Genomic DNA, 15,704 nt, shown 5'->3' with positions numbered 1-15,704 from the left:
TAATGTGGACTAAGGCAATGCTTCTCACCTCAGGATCTTGTTAAAAAGCAGCTTCTGATTCACTGGATCACTGAGATTCTGCATTTCTAACAAGCACTCCGGTGATTTTGATGCTGTTTACCCATGAACCTCACTTTGAGTAGCCAGAGGCTAACGTATTTTTGGTTTTGTCATTTTTATTACTAATATTATTCTGTAACACATGTTGGCTGAGTGCCTGTCCTGTGTCAGGCACTGTGCTAGGCCCTGAGCAGAAAGAGAAGAATCAGACATGAACTCTTTTTTCTAGAAGCTCACAGTCTAATCTGAGGAGATGTGGCATAGCCCTAAGCAACTGTAATTCAATATAGAAAGTAATAAATGCCATATTTTAGCCTCAGATAAAATACTATGACAATTTGGTGAAGAGAAAGATTGTTCCCAGTTGAGGGAGAAATTGCCTGGTGCTTAAGGAAGTGAATAGTAGCTTCTTTTTCTTATTATTAAACAATGAGTAAGAACCAGTGAGTAGACTTCAGAGTTAGACTTTAATCCTAACTCTGCCACTTACTAGACATGTGACTTCATTAATGTCTTAAACCTCAGTTTTCTCATCCGTAAAATGAGATATATTAATAACAAGGTTCTGGAAGGATTGTATGAGAGAATGTTTATAAACATAGTACCTAATAACTGGTTCCTAGTTCATTATAAATGGTAGCTCTGGTGATTATTATTGTTTTCAGTATTTGCTGTAAACTTTAACATGTGTCTCTTTGGCCCCAAGGATATTGTATTTGTTAGACAATTTTGTGATCTCATTCCAGGGTTAAGCAGCAAATGAAAATGGAAAAACCTCGAAGGGAATTTCCAAATCCAAGGAAACTTCCTTCACAAAGCCAGTGCTGAAAGAATTAGCAACTAGTGTTTTCAATTTTTGAATTTTTTTTGGACCATACTGTTTCCACTGGGGAGACTTGGCTTGGCTAAAGGTGTAGCCAAGTGCTCCTAATAACAGCCACATTGAAAGGGAGCTCCACTCTATTTACAAGCTGATCGAAATGGTTTCACCACCCACTGGCTCCCTTGAGATGTCTGCTTGTGTGATGCTGACTGTGAAATAAGTCAAATCAAATTTATAATCCTACAGACCCAGAATGTCAGAGCTCAGAGGGATGTTACAAACCACCCAGCCCTGGGGGGACCAGATAAATGATGCTTTACATCCCTCTATGCCTTGCTGCAGTCTCCAAGCCCACCCACTGGTCATTCCTTCAACCGGTATTTAATGAAGGAATATTAAAGAGCCCTATAGTAAGAGGATAAGGCACATCAGGGAACCGACAGGCACATCAGGAACTAACAGAGGAGGCTGCTGGGCTTAACAACAAAAAATCTCATTTCCAACCTCTCTCTCTCTCTTACCTGTGGAGGACCTTGCGCAAGTGTTGCCTTCTAGCTGCAGGTCCATTTCTTCATCTGTAAAGTAGGGATAATCCCACTTTGCTCATAGAACTGTCAGGGGGATTAAATGAAATAGAACATAAGATAGTTGGCTGACATATAACTAGGACCCCATAAACACAGTATCTTTTGATTCATTTTTCATTTTTTTAAATAATATTCATTGGATTTTTCCCAATTACAAAACTAATTCGTGTTTATGGAGAAAATGTTGGAAAACACCAAAAAGCCCAGAGAGGGAAAATTCATGCATAATTTCACCACCCAAAGATATACATGGTTGATGTCTCCTTTCATGTATATTCTTCCTGTCCTTTTATACACACCAACATGTGTATTTTGTTTCCCCATGAACTGTATTGGAAGTGATTGACAGCTTCTGTTAGGGCTTCCTGGACTCATGTTCAAACTCTATCCCCCACTAGGTCTGTGACCTGGAGCAACTTGCCTTCCATTCCCCCAAGTGTAATAGTTGTGGCCTCCAGCGGGCGCGGCAGGTTGGACCCAGTCACCAGGAACGCTATAGACTGCAGTGCGAAATGGCGCCCCCTAGAGCCGTGCCAGGCGCAGTCATGCTGGGCTGCCTTGGGAACAGACAGGTTGAAGGAGTAATGGGCGTAAAGATGTTTAGGCATTTGGCCAGTGGCTGACACAGGATAAGAGCTTGTTAAATAGTAGCTACTATTCCACAAACAAACCTTGGGGTTTTGAAGAGTGGAGGGAGGTTCACTGTTCAGATCTGTTAAATAGCACCTTAAGGTGACCCATTGGGACCATGGTCCAGCCAAGAAGTCCCTCTCCTTGTGCTGGTCCTGCTCCGCTTTAGCTTTTTTTCAAAAATATATTTATTTTATTTATTTGTTTTTGGCTGCGTTGGGTCTTCATTGCTGTGTGCGGGCTTTCTCTAGTTGTGATGAGCGGGGGCTACTCTTCCTTGTGGTGCGCGGGCTTCTCATTGCGGTGGCTTCTCGTTGCAGAGCACGGGCTTCAGTAGTTGTGGCTCGTGGGCTCTAGGGCTCAGGCTCAGTAGTGGTGGCGCACGGGCTCCGTTGCTCCGCGGCACGTGGGATCTTCCGGGACCAGGGCGCAATCCTGTGTCCCCTGCATTGACAGGCAGATTCTTCACCACTGTGCCACCAGGGAAGTCCCCACTTTAGCTTTTGATCCTTGCACTTCACCATGCCTCTAAGTCGCCCTCAGGAATGCAAAGCCCAAGTGATGTGAGTGGGCTCACTGCACCATCTGCTTGCTGCCTCATCCCTCCGCTCTCAAGTTCTGCCTCCTGCTCACCCCATCCAGGTGTGCAGCTTTCAACCCCTCCAAGCCCTTTCAGAGGTGTTGTCTCATTTGACCTGTTTAAAAAACCTCAGTAAGAGGCTAGCAAGAGGCAACCGAGTGGAGCCATGTGGCCTCCCGCAAGTGGTTTCCCAGGGCTGCACCCATAATGCTACTCAAAATGACTACAGATCTGAGTGGTGTGCAAGATAGCTTGAAGTGACAGCTAGAGGTGGCACAAAAAACTCTGAGTCACGTATTCAATCGGTCGGTCGGTGAACAGATATTTATTTAGCACTACTGTGTGCCAGGGGCTGGGTTCTCCAGTGAGAAAATATTCCCTGTTCACTTCTCTTTCAATCCTTCGGGTCCTCAAAGAGGAATGAATTCCTCTCAGTTTAGGGCCAGCAAGGCTTCAACACCCCTCAACCCCAGCTAATCTCCCTTTCTGAAAAAGGGAGCAGGCTCAGACCCACTACTGTATGGAGGCATCCAGAGGTACTAATATTGTTTAGTTTTCATCTTATTTTTCTCTACCATTGCATTCTGTTTATAGCAAATGATGCACGTTTTTAAATGATGATAGAAATCTTCCTTTTTAAAAAAAAATTTAGCTTAGATACCAAAAGTGAGTTGATTTAAAGAAAAGCATTAAGTAACGGGTGGTCCGGGTGGTAGAATGACTGATGCTTAGGAAGCCCTAGACTTGAGATGGGTCTAGCCTAGACTTGAGGCTTAACCCTTTCAGGTTTGCTGACCCAAGCCCATGATGACAGCTATGGATTCTCCCCCAGAAAAATGCATGAACATCACGTACAATTTCATCAAGTTCCAGAACTACCTGGAGTCCCATTCCTGGGCCTGTATTGGAAAGAGCAGCAGGGTGAGAGTTCCGAGGCCTGGTCTGCACGGGAGATCCTGTTTGCCACCTGCCTCATCTTCTTGGCAGTAGTACTGGCAGTGATAGCAGTGTTGGCAATAGTAACAGTAGTTGTGTTTGAAGCAGTCAAACTGTACTTTGAGTACAGCTTTGCGTGCTTTCAACATGCCAGGCACTTACCAAGCCTAAGCTCAACTCATCCATGCAGAAAAGAATTATCACCATCCCCACTTTCTGGGAAACAGAGCTCCAGTAGTTTCCCCAAGTTCACTCATCTGGGAAGTCAGGGTCAGCACTTGAACCCAGCTGTACCTGCCTGTGATGTCTGAACAGGTCCTTAACCACTGGACTCCATTGTCTCGATAAATCTCTGTTGGATCAATTGAAGGACATTTGAAGAGGTTCTGGCCATCGTTCTGCCATTCACCAGCTGAGTGACCTTGAGCAAGTTACTCACCCTGACTGACCTTCTGTTAAGGAAGAAGGTTTCGGAGTCCTGCCAAGCCATGATGCTAAGACACAGGGCAAAGAGCGTGGGACCATTTCATGAGCAAGAGAAGTGGAGACAGGCTCAGGGACATGCACTGCAAGTCAGTGGCCCTGGCAAAGAGCAGGCATAGCCCTGGCTTCCAGCAGAGAGAGCAGGCTTCCAGGAACCCACATTTCCCATTGGTATTTGCTTCCTCTCCTGGCAGCTTCATTGGCCCCCAAAGGTCTGTTTGGGTGCCCAGAGAAAAAGATCCCTGTCACCAATCCGCTTTCACGCCCCAAGGGCCTCAGCACCTTCCCTAATTAACGAGGGCTTCTTGGCTCCCCCCCCAGGGCAGGCTGGCGTAGCAAACAGGGCCACTAATCCACGTGGCTGCTGTGCTGCTGGCAGGTGAGGGAGGAGGGAAGGGTCCAACATATGTGTGGAATCCAAGGCAGCTGGCAGTCCAGTCCCTGACCCGCACTGCCCCTCTGTGGTGGGTCTGGAGATGGGCAGGGCTTCTAGCTCTGGCCTCGTGGAGACTCTGAATGTTAAGGCTGGACGGGACTCAGATCAAACCACTCAACTAAAGGAGGGAAACCATGTCAAATTATTATGTAGTGCACCTGAAACTAACATAATATTGTCCGTCAACTCTAGTTCAGTAAAATAAAAAAATACATTTTTTTAAAGGAGGGAAACTGAGGCCCGGAAAGGGAAAGCAACTTACCCAAAATGATACATCAAGTTATCAAACAGGTTTCCTGTAATTAGATTTCCAGCCCAATGAGTGGTTTACAGGAATAATTATTATTTGGTTAATAAGCATTAATGCAGAGTTGATTGAGGTGGCAGGAACCTGGTACCCAACAAGCTAGTAAGAACTTTACATGTTTTTACCATGTTTAATCCTCACAACAACCCAGGGAAGGTGGTATTCTTATTAGCTCCATTTTACTGATGAGGAAACTGAAGCTTAGGTATAGTATGAAACTTGCCCAGGGTCATGTGTCTGGTGAGAGAACCAGGATTCTGTCCCAGGAATCGGAATCTAACGAGAAAAGGGCAGTCGTTGTCAGAAGTCACTGAGGGCTTGCTCAGGGTGCGAGAGTCATGCCGGGGTCTGTAGGAGGACGAAGCAAAGTAGAATGCAAATGGAACAAGAGGGTAGGTGAGGTCATTATTCAGCTTCCAAACACATGAGGATTAAGAACTGACCACACCCAGAGTTGTGGAGGTGTAGGGAAAATATCACATTCATACACAGTCGATGGGAGGAGGGTAAATTGGTACGACCAGTTCAGGAGGCAATTTGGCTAGCTGTCGGGACTTAAATGTGGAATTGACCCAGTGATTGCTCGTGAAGGAGGTTAGCCTGCAGAAACACTCAAACGTGCGAAAAGCAAAATGCATGAGGCTTGTCATTACTGCAGTTTGTGGTAGCCAAAAATTGGAAATCACCTACTTGACTATCATCAGGAAAGAGTTTAGTGAACTACTACTATATATCCAGAGGACAGAATGTAATGCTGTGACATGGGGAAATATCTTTTATGCATTCTAAGTGAAGAAAGAAATTTGGGGAAAGGTATGTGTATGACCCCATTAAAAAAGATCCGTCTGAAAGAATAAAAACAAAACTGTTAACTCTGGTCCTGTCCACTTAAATGAAGAAAGGATTTTCACTCTATATTATATAGATTTTTTGTAATGTGTAATTTTTTAATTTAGCAGGTGTAAGTGAGGGGTTTTTTAGTTGAAGTATAGTTGATTTACAATATTGCGTTTCAGGTGTACAACAAAGTGATTCGGATATATATATATTCTTTTTTTCAATTCTATTCCATTATAGTTTATTACAAGATATTGAATATACTTTCCTGTGCTATATAGTAAATCCTTATTGTTTATCTATTTTATATATGGTGGTATGCATCTGTTAATCCCCTACGCCCAATTTATCCCTCCCCCACTTCCCCTTTGGTAACCATAAGTTTGTTTTCTATGTCTGTGAGTCTGTTTTTGTTTTGTAAATAAGTTCATTTGTGCCACATTTTAGATTCCACATATAAGTGATACCACATGGTATTTGTCTTTCTCTTTCTGACTTACTTAGTGTGATAATCTCTAGGTCCATCCATGTTGCTGCAAATGGCATTCATTTTGTTTTATGGCTGAGTAATATTCCAGTGTGTGTGTGTGTGTGTGTGTGTGTGTGTGTGTGTACACACACACACCACATTTTCTTTATCCATTCATCTGTTGATGGACACTTAGTTGCTTCCATGTCTTGGCTATTATAAATAGTGCCGCTATGAACATTGGAGTGCATGTATCTTTTTGAATTATAGTTTTCATCTTTTCTGGATATAAGCCCAGGAGTGGGATTGCTGGATCATAAGGTAACTCTATTTTTAGTTTTTTAAGGGTCAGTGAGGTTTTTTTTTAATAGACTTTATTGATTTTTATTTTTTTAGTTTTTTGCGGTACGCGAGCCTCTCACTGTTATGGCCTCTCCCGTTGCAGAGCACAGGCTCCGGACGTGCAGGCCCAGCAGCCATGGCTCACGGGCCTAGCCGCTCCACGGCATGTGAGATCTTCCCGGACCGGGGCACAAACCCGTGTCCCCTGCATCGGCAGGCGGACTCTCAACCACTGTGCCACCAGGGAAGCCCAATAGACTTTATTTTTTAGAGCAGTTTTAGGTTCACATTCAAATTGACAGGAAGGTACTGTGATGAACCCATACTGACATATAATCACCAAAAGTCCACAGTTTACATTAGGGATCACTCTTGGTATTGTACATTTTATGGGTTTTGACAAAGGTATAATGACATATATCCACCAATATAGCATCATACCGAGTAGTTTCACTCCCCTAAAAATTCTCTGTGCTCCCCCTATTCATTCTCCATTGTGTCACTTTTGTAATAAAAACATACAAATCTGGAAAGGAAAAGAAATAAAGATATGGTTTCTGCCCAGAAGGAGTTTACAGTCTGGGTGGTAAACAAGGACTCAGCCAGCCCGGAGATGGCTTAATTAACAGACAAACAATAAAATAACAGAATAAGGTCTGATTGTATATGTTCTGTGGGGTACAGAATGAAGAATTCAGTCTGAGTCGGGTAGGGTTAATCAGAGCAGAGTTCCTGGAAGAGGGCAATGAATGGGCCAGGATATACAGTATATTTGGAAAATGGCCACCATTTATGAATTTTCAAGGTGCCAGACCCTGTGTCACGTATGTTTACATGGATATTTTCATGTATTCAGAATAACCCTATGAAGCAGATGTTATCCCCAATTTATGGATAAGAAAATTTAGCCTGAGAGAGCCAATTAACTTTTCAAAAGTCAAACAGCCAATACACCAAAAGGATGCAAAACCAGGCTTCTGTAATCCCAAACTCTGAGCTCAAGTCACCAGGCCACATTGCCTAAAGCGGCTGAAGGCAAAGAATGACCTTCTTCTCAGAGGAACAAGTAACTCGGGGAGCCCAAACTCAAATTGTGGCTGTAAGTAAATGCCATGAGAAAAGTCAGCATCACCCCCTTCCCTTTGGCTGAGCACATCTCAGCCCCATGGTCCTTGGAGAGTGCTTTGTAAGAAAATAAAGACAAAGATCCAGACTGTCTTTATCCCTGACAAGGTGCTTCCGTTGTGATGGAGGTGAAGAAGAACCTAGAAAGAAATGGCACAGGGGTACAGAATGATATTTATGCCCCTATCATAAAGCCATGTGTGTTCTGTGGCAATGAACTGTGAATGCATCAGCCTTCCCACAAGCCTGTGGACTGCCACAGGGCAGAGCCCACCCCCCTGTTTGTCTGTATCCCCACAGGTTGGCCTCATGCCTGGCACTTAGCAGAGCTCCGTATTTGTGGAATGAATGAATGAACAAATGAATGAATGAATGTATAAAAATGTAAAAAGCTACGACTCTTATATGCTGGTGTCCTGATCCATAAAATAGGACCAACTGGGGGCTTCCCTGGTGACACAGTGGTTGAGAATCTGCCTGCCGATGCAGGGGACACGGGATCGAGCCCTGGTCTGGGAAGATCCCACATGCCACGGAGCAACTGGGCCCGTGAGCCACAATTACTGAGCCTGCGCGTCTGGAGCCTGTGCTCCGCAACAAGAGAGGCCGCAATAGTGAGACGCCTGCGCACCGCGACGAAGAGTGGCCCCCGCTTGCCGCAACTAGAGAAAGCCCTCGCACAGAAACGAAGACCCAACACAGCCATAAATAAATAAATAAATAAATTTAAAAATTCATGACATATGTCAATATTTTAAAAAAAAATAGGACCAACTATAGTCCCTTCATCTAGGGATTACTGTGATCATTAAATGGGCAAATGGTGTAAAGGATTTAGTGTAAGATGTGTACAAGAGCACACACAATGTGATTGACGGTTCTGATATTAGCTATTAGCACTATTGTTATTTGTGTATCCTTTAAAAGCTGGTCCCTCAGGATACACACCTGTTAAGCCATTTATTGACCATTTTACTAACATCTTCAACGGGATTGGCAAGCAGAGTTACAAGTTTGTCTTCAGCAAGTATGCTTTCCTGCTCTGGATTCTGCCCACCTTTGCCACAGCTGTCTGTGCCTCCCCAGCCTCTATCCCAGGCCTTAACATGTCCTCATGGGTGGTGTGCCTACCTGTGCACATGCTCACCAGCATTTACCGTCCAGGGCGATTCACAAGGTTTCCAAGTGTTACCTCCCTCTCTCCACTTCCCCAAATTTATTCTCCAGTTTCCCATTTTTGTCAAGACCAGTTTAACTATGCCCTTTAGACTCAGTGACAGAAACAAGACCATCCCCCTGGGCAGAAACAACTCACCCCATCATGGGTACTAGGTGTTCACACGTCATATTTGCATTTCCACTGGGGCCTTCTGTCCAGTGTCTTATTCCAAAGGAGAATCTGGGACAGTGGGACAAAAACCTAATGGTGCAAGCCTTGTCACAAATCAGACCACGAGGTGGCGCCCTCATTGGCTCCCACCTAGAGCTAACCCACAGTTGAGAAGAGTCAGCATACTTTATGTATAGTTAGCACTTACCCGGATTATGGATAAGCTTCTTTCCAAGTTAACCCCTCTTTGGTTTAACCCCACACCAGGAACTCTGGCCATCTCCCCCCAGCCACCACCCCTGCATTGCCAAGCAGAGAAGTTGGAGGCTCCCTGTAACGACAAGCCGAAGCTCAAATAATCAAGAAGGGCAAGTGCTACAGGGGGGAAACTCAAGGGCAATACAAAAGAGGGATTCTTATGGCATCTATGCCACAACTGTGGGATCTGCAGCCACTTTCTGGGTCTCGGTGTCTCCATCTGCCAAGCGAGGAGGTTGGACTTCATGATTTGCTAAGATTTCTCCCATTCAGATGTTCTTCCTTCAACAAATGGATTCAAAGGTGATCCCAAAGACCAGGCCCTCAGGAAGCTCACAGTGTAACAGAGGAGATAAGACAGGAATACAAAAGTCACTGTACTGCAGGTGGAGTGGCTGGCTTAGGGACATGGTTTGAAGTTACGAAATGTTCTGTAAAGTATATTTGCATTTTTTAAAGCATTTACATACATATATACAACAGGAAAAAAATCTGAAAGTTTATGTACCAAAATGTGATGTCTCTGCATTATGGGTATGTGTGCTTTTAAAATATTTTTTCTTTCCTTTTTGCTTTTTAATAGTTTCTCATTTTTCCACAGAGGGTATGATTAATAGCATTAAAAACAAAAACAAAAAATCACGTTTCATAGTCAAACAGAATTGAGTTTAAATCCCAGCTATATTACAAACATGCTACGTGGCCTGGGGCAAGTCATCTAACCTCTCCAAGTCTCAACTGCCTTGCATTTAAAATGGAATTGTTTTTGACTTAATATTGCCATTAAATGCTTTGGGACCTCAAATTCACAGGGATGAGTTAATCATGTTTCCCAATTCATAGCACCTCATTGTCATCGATCTAAGCCAGGCCTCTCTCTTACTTTATTGATTTATTTCCTTTTATTCCCATCCCTTATTCCCCTTTCCCTCTGCCTCACCCTTAGGCACCCATTTTGTATTTGATATGTATAATATTTTTTAACTTGAAAATGTTTTTGAAAATGTGTGTGGTTGGTTGTATCTTATAACAAAAGATATTATGCTATAAATCTCATTGTTTCCTACTTTTTTCACAAAGAACAATGTATTTAAGATCTTTCCATATTGTTTTTTGGACATGTCATCCAGGACTTCTAAGTACTGCATAATTGCTGTGCTATGCATGTACTCCACTCTACCTTTCCATAATTCCCAGTGAGGGGCACCCAGGTGTTTTCCAACTCTCTGTCACCATAAACACCACCCTGAGCATAGTTGTACATGGCCCCCGATGGACCTGTGTGAAAATTCTTTGAGAGCTCTACCCTGGAGCAGAATTGCTGGGTCAGGAGGTATCTATATTCCTAATGGGATCAGAAGGTCTTCACAGCCTCTGCCTCCACCAGCAGGAGACTTCCCATGTCTCCACACCCTTGTCTGTACTTGGCACTATCGAGTTTTCTAATTTTTGCCAACCTAACAGATGTTCTATCACTCTGTGGTTTTCACTTTATTTGACTGCCTAATAGTTTGAGCATCTTGGCATATGCTCATTAGACCTCGCGTTTCCTATTTTGTAAATTGCCTGTTCCTTTTCTTTGCCCACTATCTACTAGGAATGCTGTCTTTTTCTTGTTGACTTTCAGGAGTCCTTATATATTCTAAATATCAATCCCTTGACTGTCTTAGACATTGTAAATAATCTTCTCTCATTCTTGCCCCATAGTTTATCTTTTTGAAGTGTTAAGCTGTTTTTCTTCACCTCTCCATCAATAAGATCATCCTTTACCTTGTCTTCTTTTACCTTATAAAGGTTTACCTTTCACCTTTAGGTCTTTAATACATCTCATATTTGCCATGGAAATACTTCATGGCATTTTGTGAAGGATAAAATAATACAGGTAAAGCACCAGTACAGTGCCTCAGACCCAAGAGCTGTACCATTGTGGGTGATTATTATTATCATTTGAGTAGAAAGTGGTAAGCACTGCCCTAGGAAATCTAGAGATAACGGGAGTTTGAATGCTGTTTTAGCTAGATCAGAAAAGATTTTATGGGCAAAGTTTAAGTGATGGAGATTGGCCTGAAAAAAGAATGTAGGAGTCATTTATTTTGAGATGTAAAGGGCAGTATTCCAGATAGAGGAACTGGCCTGGGCAAAGGCCTGGAGGCAGGAATGCCACAGGTTGACAATGTTTGGGCCGATCACATCGAAGAGAGGGGTCTGACTACTCACCAACTGCTGTCTGTCTTTCTGCCCATACCCACCCCACCCCTTCCCCCTGCAGGCTCCCTGTTCTCCACCCTGAAGCCCCCCGACGCCGTGTTCAAGGTGGTGTTCTGGCTGGGCTACTTCAACAGCTGCCTCAACCCCATCATCTACCCGTGCTCCAGCAAGGAGTTCAAGCGCGCCTTCGTGCGCATCCTCGGGTGCCAGTGCCGCGGCGGCCGCCGCCGCCGCCGTCGCCGCCTCTTGGGCGGCTGCGCCTACACCTACCGGCCGTGGACGCGCGGCGGCTCGCTGGAGCGGTCGCAGTCGCGCAAGGACTCGCTGGATGACAGCGGCAGCTGCCTGAGCGGCAGCCAGCGGACCCTACCCTCGGCCTCGCCGAGCCCCGGCTACCTGGGCCGCGGCGCGCCGCCGCCCGTCGAGCTGTGCGCCTTCCCGGAGTGGAAGGCGCCTGGCGCCCTCCTGAGCCTGCCCGCGCCCGAGCCCCCGGGCCGCCGCGGCCGCCACGACTCGAGCCCGCTCTTCACCTTCAAGCTGCTGACGGAGCACGAGAGCCCCGGGACCGACGGAGACGCCAGCCACGGGGGCCACGAGGCCGCAGCCGACGTGGCCAACGGGCAGCCCGGCTTCAAAAGCAACATGCCCCTGGCGCCCGGGCAGTTTTAGGGCCCCGCGCACCGCTTCCTTTCCCTGGGGAGCCAATCATCGTGGGGGGCGGGCGGGCGGAGGGGGGGAAGGGAGCGTCGACGCCCGGTAGACACGGGCCCCACGGGGAAGCGGGGGGAGGGGGGCGGGGAGAGGGGCAGCTGCTTTTCTGGCAGGGGCATGGGTGCCAGGTACAGCGCGGAGAGCTGGGCCGAGCATGCTGAGAGCCTGGGAGACCCGACGCCAGCCGGGATTTCCGTCTCTCTCTCTGTGTATATATCTAAACGATTTCTTCTGTACATGTATTTAACCGTGGGTGCACGTGTGTCTGTGCGGTGTACGTGTGGTCTGCGTGTGTGCGTGTGTGTGGCCGCCCGCGCGGGGGCAGAGCGAGTGGGTGCCCAGGAGGCACCCTGGGCATTGTTTGTCTCGTGACTTCGTACCTCGCAAGCCCCTCCTGTACTTCACTGAACGGTGGCACTCTGGCGGGGTTGGAAGCAAAGTCGGACATTAAAGGTCATTTCTTCTGTGCGGCTTTGAGTAGTTTGTGAACGGGGTGGCAGGCAGATCTTGAGTTGCCTTTTCGTTCACATTAAGGTGTGCCCCTGTCTCTCCCGCCGGCCCTGTGGGCAGTGATTGTGCCGGCCCCCCCTTGACCCCGTTTCTGCCTTTGCCATTCCTGCCCTTCAGGGCTAAACAAATCTGATCCTGTGGCCGAAAGTGACGCCCTGGACTTGTCCCATAAATCCTTCCTGCCTGCTTTTGACCGTTCCCATATCCAAATCTTCCTGCTGTGGGCAACATAGGGCAATGTCTGGCCTGGCCCTGATCCCCAGGACCCCGATCCTAGTTGGAGCTACCAGGCCAGCACCCTAGGTGGGCCTGTCACCTGTGAGGGGACTGGTCCCTTACCTCCTCCAGCATCTTCTGACCAAACACTGCATTATTTGCCTGTGCCCATGGAACCTGAAAAAGAGAGCCAGACTGCAGAATTTTCTGGACAAGATAAGGATCCATATGTCAATGCAACACCTATGGGCACAGGAACCCTCCTAAGCTCGGCTAACTGGCCAGCCTGCCTGGGAAAGAAGCACTGAGGAAAGTCACGCAGAGAAGAGGAGCATACCTTGAAGAAGGTAACTTCCGTTCTAGTCTCAGCGCTGCTACCAATTTACTCTGTGACCTTGAGAAGGTCACATCTCTTCTGGATCTTGGTTTCCCATCTATGTAATGACAAGATTGATTCTAAGGGGCTTCCCTGGTGGCGCAGTGGTTGGGGGTCTGCCTGCCGATGCAGGAGACACGGGTTCGTGCCCCGGTCCGGGAAGATCCCACGTGCCGCGGAGCGGCTGGGCCCGTGAGCCGTGGCCGCTGAGCCTGCGCGTCCGGAGCCTGTGCTCCGCAACGGGAGAGGCCACAGCAGTGAGAGGCCCGCGTACCGCAAAAGAAAAAAAGATTGATTCTAAGGTCTTTTCTGCCTCTAAAAGCCACCAGTTTGCTAAAAGAATAATGGATAGGGAACAAAAGAGGGAGCATTTTTCTTCCCTGAAATTAAAAAAAAGAACCTAAGAGGAAAACCCCCACCCCAGTCCCTTTCTCTTCCTGCTTTGCTTTTTCTAAGTTGAGATTCATTAATTTTTCAAATGGTGAGAGCTTCTCCCAGTAATATTAGCACATCAGTCATTTATTCTATAGGCGATTGAAATAGAAAATCCCTTAATGGGGGAGGGGCAGTCATTCATTTAGCTGAAAAGTGTAGGGGTATCAGGCATGGCTGGATCCAGGGGCTTAAACAGTATTGTTAGCTTGCTCACTGGCTCTTATCATTCATCTAGCTCCCATCTTTTGCTCTGCTTATCTTTATATGTTACACTTGTTTCCTTTCTGCAAATAGCTTTCTCACACCATTCTTACAACTTGAGCCCCCTCCCCAAGGAGAAGTAAGATTTCCCAGCATATCTGCCAAAAAAAGAAAAATAAAGAAAAAATCCAGAGAAGCTAGATGTTCTGTATCACAGACCCCTTTGAGACTCTAATGAAAGCTATAGATATACCTTCCAGATAAAAAAATGCACATACAAAAAAATTACATTTTCATACAATTTCAAGTGACTCACCTCTGTTTAAGATCCTATGAACTAAGCATGATACCCCAGATTCACTAGTTATTTGAAAAAACAATGTTCAGAATTATCTAGGCCAATCCCCTCATCTTTACAGATGGAGAGACTGAGGTAAATAACTTGCCAAGTCACACTAACCTAGGACTAAGACCTGGATCTGCTACATCCCTGTGAAGTACATTTTCTCCTCCCTTGTGCTGCCATCTTGGGGTTGAGTATATCCTCCAACAGAAAGTAGGTTTCTTCTTGCTGCTGTAGAGAAAAGGGAGTCCTAGGGAAGGAAGAGCCTGCACCCAATTCCCAGAGAAGAAGGAACAGTTTGGGATAGTCCTCTGGAAACATTTGCTTAACAACACAAGTCTTTCAAACAAGTCTGACACAGAATCCTGATACAAGTGCAGTCTGCAGTGAAGTGAGGAAAAGAGGACAGAGCCTCGCCCCCTTGGCCTCCTCCTCCATGTCTTCAGCCCCTTCCCCTCACCTGCCCCAAGCACCTGAGGGCTCCACGGCGTGAAGTTTGAAAATCCCTGGTGAATGGGACTTGGAGTCAGTAGGACCTGGCTTCAAGTCTTGGCTCTGGGTGACCTTGGGTAATTTACCTGCCTCTTCTCATCTGTTTCTCCATCTATCAAATGGACATGACCTTCACAGCCTAGCAGGAAGCACAAAGGATTCGATGAGATCACTGTGGCATAAATACTGAACTGCGAATCACTGGGCAAATGCAAGTTATAATTTGGACTTCAGATATCTGAAGCCACAGTCACCAAAGGTATTTCCTGAGGTGCTCAGTTACAATGACCTCACACATTACTGATGCTTGGAGGCCACCCAGGCAGCACAAAGAAGCAGTGGCAGCCTCCTACCTCTTTCCAGAAGGAAGGTTGGCCAAGCAGTGGCTCACATCCCTGTAGAGGGCTAGGTTCCATATGTGCCCCCAGCCAGGGCCTGCATTATGCTGACCTCTCCAGGCTGCCTCACTGTGGTCTATCTACCCCAAGGAAGGCCTCGAGTTCCTCAGGAGCCCTTGGAGTGAACATGTCCTCTCTGCTCTGACCTCACAACTGGCCACAAAGCAGCCTACTTTATCATCTCTAACTACCCAAATACTGCTGGGTCGTTTGTCACCCCTGAGGCATGCACAGGGATACATCTCTACACCAACCGAAGTAAAGAAGGAAGTGGCTTGGCAAGGGTAGTAGTTAATCCTGCAGCTCTGGGCTCAAATCCCACTCCTGCCATGGGTTCTAAACCTCAGTTTCCTTAACTGTAAAATAGGGATAATAATAGTACTTACTTCATAGGGGCATTAGGAGGATCAAATGAGATCATGAGGGTAAAAATGACACCATGCCAGTCACCTGGAGAACATCCAATAAGTGATAGCTATTTGCAGAGGTATTAGTTATTTAATTCATTACTTTGATATATGAAGTTTAAAAAATCTGAGTAAAAAGACAAAACAAATTTGGTACTATTCATCAGATATCAGGGTTTTAGGACTCAGGGTCCACCTTGAAGA

The 15,704-nt window shown here is 46.1% G+C and overlaps 1 protein-coding gene across 1 annotated transcript in view; it reads left to right on the top strand.

Annotated features, from left to right (window-relative positions):
* ADRA1B (adrenoceptor alpha 1B) overlaps positions 1–12,590 on the top strand; it is a 60,927-nt gene extending 48,337 nt beyond the window's left edge. Inside the window, exon 2 of the mRNA XM_067732972.1 lies at positions 11,473–12,590. Coding sequence (XP_067589073.1) covers positions 11,473–12,080 — 608 coding nt within the window. The 3' untranslated portion in view covers positions 12,081–12,590. The remainder of the gene's footprint in view (positions 1–11,472) is intronic.
* The last annotated feature ends 3,114 nt before the right edge of the window (positions 12,591–15,704 follow it).

This window comes from Pseudorca crassidens, chromosome 3 (genome assembly GCF_039906515.1).
Source record: "Pseudorca crassidens isolate mPseCra1 chromosome 3, mPseCra1.hap1, whole genome shotgun sequence".
NCBI classification, from domain to species: domain Eukaryota; kingdom Metazoa; phylum Chordata; class Mammalia; order Artiodactyla; family Delphinidae; genus Pseudorca; species Pseudorca crassidens.
This window is presented reverse-complemented; position numbering and strand designations above follow the sequence as displayed.